At 46.0% G+C, this 7,876-nt stretch overlaps 1 protein-coding gene across 2 annotated transcripts; it reads left to right on the forward strand.

Moving 5' to 3' along the window:
- Positions 1–1,381: 1,381 nt before the first annotated feature.
- Positions 1,382–7,323, forward strand: ZDHHC12 (zDHHC palmitoyltransferase 12). Of its 2 annotated transcripts, XM_074924021.1 has the most exons (6): positions 1,382–1,781; positions 2,163–2,280; positions 3,157–3,182; positions 3,232–3,314; positions 4,621–4,787; positions 5,386–7,323. In XM_074924021.1, exons 1-6 carry the CDS (start codon positions 1,697–1,699, stop codon positions 5,693–5,695), a joined length of 789 nt encoding a protein of 262 aa, XP_074780122.1. In that variant the 5' UTR covers positions 1,382–1,696; the 3' UTR covers positions 5,696–7,323. The 2 variants fall into 2 exon arrangements, with proteins under 2 accessions (XP_074780122.1, XP_074780121.1); XM_074924020.1 differs by lacking the exon at positions 3,157–3,182 and having other exon boundaries at positions 1,393–1,781; positions 2,163–2,299; positions 3,228–3,314.
- Positions 7,324–7,876: the final 553 nt, after the last annotated feature.

Raw genomic sequence — 7,876 nt, forward strand, 5'->3', positions numbered from 1 at the left:
ATCTCTCTAAGACAGGTTTCAAAACTGTAAGAAACAATAAAAAGCGTAACATGCACCAAATTAATCACAAAGAACAAGAATACATTATTCAGGACAGATTATTCTAGAATATTAAAACATTTTTACTTTCAAGTGGGTAATGTTGTTACTACTCAAGTGGCCTTCATTTAGCTTTATCATTTACACTTCTCTGCAAAGAACAGAAAGACAATACCACCTTTCTGTTTGTAGGCAGAGCCTGATGTTACTGTTCTGAGCTTCCTACTCTTCTGGAAGGCTTCCTTTGCAACTCAAGGAACTCAAGAAAGATTTTCAGGATATTTAAACAGGCAGAGAATAGCAGAGCCATCTCACATACAAACTCTGTATGTGAGGTTTGACAAGCACTGATGTGATCTATGAGGTGTCGGAGGATTTCTGTAGGTTTTGCATTTGCCTAGAATAAAAACAAAGAAAGCAAAAGGATTTGAATGATTATTGGAAATCTAGACTATGATTTTTATTAACATTTCAACACAACTGCCTCAGGTAAATCATTTCAGTGACCTGTGCAGACAGGAGGTGCTTTCCTGGAATCAGCAGGTGGTCACTGACTCACCTAAGGAGACTAAATCAAGAAATACCTCATTTGGGGTCAAACAATACCAAGGAATCAGCTAGTTTTTAGGTGCTGGAGGATAAATTTGCAAAGAATGTGATTTTTCTTCCCAAATTTTTACTGGGAAAGAAGGTAACAAAAGCAGCAGGATACATCTGTGTTAAAACTGAAACAAGTTGAAAGAGAAAACACAGATTTCAGAACTTTCACAGGCCTGTAATGAGATTCATCTCCCCTATATCTAAATAGATACTCCAAGTGTAAATGTGTACATGTAAGCTAGTCATCTTGTTTTGTTAGCAAGAGATAAAAACACATCTAGGGTGCAATTCAACTACTTTTAGACGTCTGCTTTCAGTTGAGAGGGACGGGTCTCTGTAGACATGCCTCTGCTGCTGTCAGGGGAGTCTCAGATCCGATCTTCACTGCAGACATCTGAAGTTACAGCAGATCCCACCCCGGCAGCCTCCTGCCGAAGTTATGTCAGACACTTCACAAGCTCTGTTTGCATTAATAGGGCTGTCGAAATGCGTTCGGCCGGGCACAACCTCTGCATTTCTCTCTAGGGGATGGAAATCAACAGGTGAAATAATCAAACTGGCGAGAGCAGGGTTAACACACCGCGGTGCAGCATCTCGCCCCAACAGCGCCCAGCGGCGCCTCTCCTCGGGTGGAGGAATTTTACCAAGGCGCAGCCCTGCCTTCCCCGAACTCCCAGCTGAAATAAACCCGGCTGGCGGCCGAGGGGCTGTGCTGAGCCCGGGGGTTCAGGGCGGGAGGGCGAGCGGGAAGCATCTTTCCGCAGGGAAAGGCTCCCGAAATGGAGGGCCGGCACAACGCAGGCCGGCGGTGCGGGGGGAAGGGGGGAGGCCCGCGGGCTCCGGCCGGGCCTCCCCCGACAAACGCGGGGCGCGGCAGGAGGGAGCCCGGTCCTCGCCCAGGGGGGAGCCGAGCCGGGGGGGTCCGCTCCCAGCCCGGCCGCGGGTCCCCAGCCCCTCCGGGAAGCGCCCGGGGCCGCGCTGAGGAAACCGGCCCCTCACCGCCGGGCCGGGCCGGGCGCGGCTCCTCCCCCGGGCGCTGCCCGCGCCGCCGGGCGCCATGGGGGCCGGCGGGCTCTGGGCCAGGGCGGCGCACACGGCGCTCAGCGCCGGCCTCACGCTGGGGCTCCTCCTGCACCGCACAGGTGAGGCGGGGCCGCCGCGGCCCCCCAGCCCCGGCCGCGGGGGGCTGCCCGCCGCGGGGAGCGGGCGGCCGGGCCCTGAGCCGAGGCGGCGGCGGCCCGGGCTGTGCCCGCGCCCGGGCAGCGGGGGAGAGGGCGGGTGTCCTCCGCCCGGCCTCCGGCCCTCCGGGGTGCCCTGAGCGCAGAGGGGGGCTGGGGGGCGCTCGGCACCCCCTTCCGTTGCCTGCTCCTGCCCTTCGCACCCCGCGCCCTCTCACCGCCTGGTTTGGCCCCGTTTTCTCCCCGTCCCCCTTGCCGTAGGTGCGGGACCCCTTTGTTAGGGCCAGAGAGAAAAATCCTAAACGCTGCACAAGGAACTACTCTCTTTTTTTTGGTACCTTTCAGATCTGCAAAAGCAAGTGGAGCGCGGAGAGCTGCTGCAGTCGCTGATCTTCGTCTTGCTGGTTTTGTGCTCTGTCCTGCTGTACTTTAAGGTGTCTCTCATGGATCCGGGTTTTGTTAAGTCTGAAGAAGAAGTGGAGGTATATCACTTCATGAATGGAACAAAGTGGTGAGGCTATAAAATCTATAGGCTTTTTTTCTTTTTCCCACTCTGCTACGTAAGAGCAAGCTGAAACAGTTTCTGCTGCACTTGGCGTAAAAAAAAACCATACACAGACCCTTGGGGATTAGGCCAGACAGTCTCTGATTCGTAGTCTGTTCAATAGGGTTCACTGACTTGGTGTCTTTTACACCACAGTCCGGCTGTAAATGCAGTGAGGCATTTGAGCAAAGTCCTCTCCTGCATCAGAGGTGCAGTATCCTATGGAATGTATACGTGACCTGTTTTATGTTAACGACCACTAAGTGGTACGAGTACAAAAAACCCCAATTGAATGGCAAGGTTGGGAGAAAGTGCTTTCTGCAGCTCTCTTTATCGAACTGTCTATAGATTTGTTGCCCTCTCAGAGGACATGTACACAAACAAGTTACACTGAAGTCAATGCAGACGCAAAGTTTCAGTAACAGAGAGGAGCCTGCTCCAGGTTTGCTGCCTTACAGATTGTGTAGGACAAAAGCATTGCCAATTTTAATCATTCATCATTAATGTAAGTGTTGGCTGTGTTTTGAGTAAGTAGCACTGAAAAAACATTGTTCTTGTGTTTGGAAGTGAAGTATAACCTTGTTTATTTTTGTCTGAAAGTGTGACCTTGGGATCAGTGTGTTATCTTGTCCACAATTATTTCTGCTTCTGTGCAGATGTTGTTTTGATGGTTACAGGAGCCTGTTCTCTCTCACTGTACCTTAATTGTCTGCAGCTTCTGTAGGAATTCTAAGGAATTATTTTGTTTAACCCTCCTAATGACAGAGATAACCAGCACTGTGTAACTGTGAAAAGGATCCAGACTCAGTCACGCCAGGAGAGCAGCACACAAAACCTCCTTAGTCACTCCGTCTCTTTTTTTGTAGGCAGACAAGAGTGAAGAACAAAGCATGGTGACACCCCAGATTCCAAGTAATATTAAGATGCGTCGTTGTGGTTACTGCATGGTGAAGGTAGGCATTCATAACACGCTAGAAGATAATGGGATGACCAATTTGCAAGCTAAACATTTTTTGGCAACATCTTTGTTCAGCTGCTGTCACCAGTGTTTGTTCTGCTCTATCATTGCTGCTCACTGCTCAGTGGTTTGGAGGCATGGCAGATCTGATTAATTCTGCCATAGGGTCACCCTCCTGCTGAAAACAAACAGAAAAAGTAAATACAACTAGCAAATTGAATTTAGATACAGTCCCGAATTATAAAGTGATGCAAAGGAATTGTGTAGCTAAAGGTGTAGTAGTGATGGACATTGGCACGTATGCTAGTTTTCCGAGGCTTGAACAAGTCACAGAAACAAGGACCATCTTTTGCCATGGAAAAATTGTAGTCTGTGTGCTTACTGCCATATCAGACCATATAGGAGTGTGAAAGAGGCTATTTGTGAAGATATCTTGATAGAGTCAGAAAAGCAGTTGAGCGTGACATCTAAGAACTGCTGGTAGCTGTGAGCTTGGTTGGAGGCCTAAAAACAACAAAACATTAGCCTGAGTTGTAAAAGATAGCATGAAGGAAAAATTTGAGCAATTAAATTAGCTCTTAAACCAGTTTGCCTAAAGCATAGAAGTGCCTGTTTTCAGAGTGATCCTTATCAGTTTAATAAAATCAAGCATTATCCCAGCTTCCATAAATTCCTTAAGAATATCTACCAGGAGAAGCCAGCTTATTGCAAGAGGAAAAGCTGGTAAAACATATAAATACATGCTTCAGGGAACAAATCTTAGGAAGCACATTCATACTACCTTCCTCAGCTGGGTCTTTCATCTTCTCTGTTCCTGGTACTTGAGCTGCTTTCCTGTGCAAGTGTCTTGTGTTCACACAGAGTAGAGACCCTTCCCTCCTCTGTGCAGTCCCAGAAAGACATCCCATCCCTGCACACTTTCTTCAGTAGCTGTGGTCCTAGTTTTTCACCTCAACACTCTGCTGGTGCTTTCCTCAACAGAACAGACTGGCTCCATCTCCCTCCTTTGCACACTGGACTTCCTATAAATAGGCAGATAATAAAGAAAATTTATAGCTAGAAGTAGTGGAGGAGAGTAATTTAATTTGAATCTCACTCATTTGGATCTGTACCAGGGGAAATCACGATTCCCTTGTAAACACATTGTCTTACCAATGTTTATGTTGTGCTGTCACCTCAAAAGGGAGTGCTGTTGGGACAGCACTGCTGTTGAGGAAGATGATACTGCGTGATGTTCTCCTGTACCAAACGGGGAGTTGACTCAATGGGCTAGTGTTTGGTTGGTTGGTTTGGTTTTGCAGCAACCGATGCGAGCCAAGCACTGCCAGCTGTGCCAGCACTGCGTACGGCGTTACGACCATCACTGTCCCTGGATTGAGAACTGCGTGGGAGAGAAGAATCACCCCCTCTTCATCGTCTACTTGAGCGTGCAGCTTGTAGTTCTGCTCTGGGGAGGTCACGTTGCTTGGTAAGGCCTGGAGTCAGCTCTGAGATTGCTGAAAGTTTTGGTGCTCCTGGAGCCCCACTGAAGGGTTTATGTAGAACGCAGCAGCGACTGGAATGGCCTTGGATTGACTTTGTATCTTTACCCCCTTTTGCATCCTGGAGATCAGCTCTGCTGAGGGACAACACAGCTGATCAATAGTGGAACAGAATCTGATAGTTTGTGTTTCGGTGTTCATCTTTGGTTTAAGCTTAAATTAACAGAATTAACAACAGGACAAAAGCTACTTAATTTTGTTTCAGTTACCGTAATACAATCTTTCTTTACAAATCAAAGTACTGGAAACTGCAGCAGGGTTTCACCTGTACACCTGCTCAGGGCAGGAGTTAACTGAAGATGATTGTCTCTCTCGGCTGTCAGGGGAGTCAGCATCTTTTAAGTTTAGAATCTAAGTCACCACTGGAGCAGTCTCTCAGGAGTTTATACTATTTTGACTCTCTGCAGCGAATGATTATCAGAAGCTCACCAGTTACAAATCAAACTTAAATGTACCAAGTTTGCTTGGCTTATGTAACTAGTTCTACATCTTTAACTGTGAATTTCTTTCTCTTTGAATTGAAAGGTCAGGCCTCTACTTTGAACAGTCCTGGGAGTGGCTGCAGCACAACATTCTCCTCCTCATGTCCTTCCTCGTGATAGTTATATTCACCATTGTTGTCCTGCTGCTGCTTATTTCACACTTCTATCTGATCTCATGCAACACCACCACCTGGGAATTCATGTCACATCATCGCATCTCCTACCTGCGACACTCTGAGCTGGAGAATCCCTTTGACCAAGGGGTAATCCTCAACCTTTGGAGATTCTTCTGTTCATGCCACCTCACTGCATGGGAGAAAATCTACTTTCACAGGAACAATGAGCTTGTCTAGTGGCAGTCGTACCTACCTGCTAGAGTGCCAACACAGCTGCAGGTGGCTGGGTAAAGCTTTGCTAATGCAGTCACTGCCGTTTCCTTGCATGGAACTTTAGTACATCATGAACTACGCAACCTGTTCCAAAACCTGTTCATCCTGCAAATTAAATTTCAAGGATAGTCAGGGTTGTTTTTTATAGAACACGGTTAAAGGCGAGACACTGGTTCTGGGAAGGCCAGCAGAGCTGATTTCTGGACTGAGCAAAGGCATCTCTCTAAATTTACTTTCTTTTGTGAACTGATCCACACCTCTCTGGAATAGATAGATGCAAGAGGAGTGTTCACTTCTCTTCCCCAAAGCTTCCCTCTCCTTTGCTGCTAGGGAACAGCAGCTATTACAGACAAAACTAGACAGAATCAATATAATTCCTATGGCCTTTCTTCAACATAGTTCTCACTGTGAGAACCACAGTGCCTTTTGTCAGTAGCATTGAGCATGTAATAGAAATATTTAAGTAAATATTTGGGCAGTCAAAAGCAAATTTCATTTTGACCACATGCCTTGAATTAATGCTTTTCACAAAGATTTGAGGCTTAAAGGTGTCAATGTGCATGAGAAAGAGCTGTAAGGCACCCAATTTAGCTTATGAGATAATTAGCCTGTACTTTGTGATGCCCTGACCAGCTTCCTAACAGTTTTTTTCTTTAAACTGATGGTGCTGTTAACAATTCACAGACTATTTTGAATCAAGTCCACAAAGAATGATACCATCCACTTTTCTTTGAACAGAAAAGTAATACTCGCCTGCTGAATTAGTTCTGCAGTTAACTTCATGCTCAAGGCCTTTCCTGTAGCTTCTGGGGAGAGAACCAGTAGCAGAGGTGGGTACTTCTTGCCTAGCTGAAAGTAACACTGTTAGTAATACTACTGCCTCAACGTACTACTAACATTTTAATAAAAGAATACAGAGTTTTAATGCAAGAGGAAAGATTCTAGATGCTGTGTGTTTCACTGAGATGAGGAGGTGCTGATAGCTTTCTAGGATGGCAGCAAAGCTTACTTGGGCTGTGGATTTTAGTCCTGACCCTTTTCTGTTTAAAAAAAACCCCAGCACCACAACAAAACCCGAGTTTAAATTATTTTGTGCTTTAATTGCCTTGGCTCAGGAAATAACACCAGCTCAAGCGCACATCTGGCAAGCTGCTAGGATGCACTCAGGGTTTCAAGTTGATGAGCACTCCTGAAGGCAGAGTGTAGTCACTAATACAGCACGACAGTCCAAAAGCAGTTTAAAAACAGCAGAAGGATCCCTCTTTTGACCAACTCCAGAGTTTGTAATCTGGGTGGTCTGTTTGTTCAGGGTAGAAACCCCTATCAGAGGGTTATCAGAACACTAAGAATTGTTTTCATAATATCGTATACCATCCAGAAAGGATTCTGCAGTTTGTGTCAGTGTGGTGCCTGCTAAAGTATGGCTCATCTGCCACTTAATGATTTCTGGTTCTTCAGGTATCAGTCAGATAAAAATTTGTCAGCGGGTAGACAGTTTTGCTGTTTGGTAATTCTTTTTAAAATGCACCAGGATGGTAATGTACAGTCTTTTTTATTCTACGATAAACTATAAATTAAAATATGAAATATGCCTTTTTTGGTTCCTTATGCCTGTCTCTTTGAACCCAAGTCCTAGCTTTCACCTGTGCTACTTACCACTTTACAGAAGCCTTGACCTTAAGAAAAGTCACAAAACACACTGCAGGTGCCAAGAGCAAGCCAACCATTACTGTTGAAACAGGAGGGAGGAAAATGTGTCTCCTGCTTTAAAGGGGCCATTACACTGCAAGGCAGAGCAGGAGGTTGGAAGGATATTTGTACACAGGAATTTTCAGAAGCAGTTATACTTGGCTCTGAAAATAGGAAATCTAGGCTCAGTGTGAATTATTTCTGTTTTGCACAAACATAGTTCTTACCTCTCTGAATTGTGAAGTGTTGATTTAATAATGACCAGCCTTGATTTAATAATGACAACTCAGTAGCTGCACCCAAACCTTATCTCCAGATACAACACAGCTGTGTTAGTTCAACTTCTTCTACCCCTGCTGAAGACAAATCGAAAGGGTAATGGCTGTGCATCCCTATTTGTCACGTGTGATGTTTTATTTCCAGATACCCTTCCTCTTTTTGCCCAACAAGCTAACA

This window comes from Athene noctua, chromosome 20 (assembly GCF_965140245.1).
Source record: "Athene noctua chromosome 20, bAthNoc1.hap1.1, whole genome shotgun sequence".
Lineage (NCBI taxonomy): Eukaryota > Metazoa > Chordata > Aves > Strigiformes > Strigidae > Athene > Athene noctua.

What these genes read in the sequence shown, in the direction of transcription:
- ZDHHC12 (XM_074924021.1), top strand. Translation starts at nt 1,697, where the DNA reads ATGGGGGCCGGCGGGCTCTGGGCCAGGGCGGCGCACACGGCGCTCAGC. An exon ending in GCTCCTCCTGCACCGCACAG is followed by an intron (nt 1,782 to 2,162) that starts GTGAGGCGGGGC and finishes GGTACCTTTCAG; the next exon opens with ATCTGCAAAAGCAAGTGGAG. An exon ending in ATGGATCCGGGTTTTGTTAA is followed by an intron (nt 2,281 to 3,156) that starts GTCTGAAGAAGA and finishes AACTGTGAAAAG; the next exon opens with GATCCAGACTCAGTCACGCC.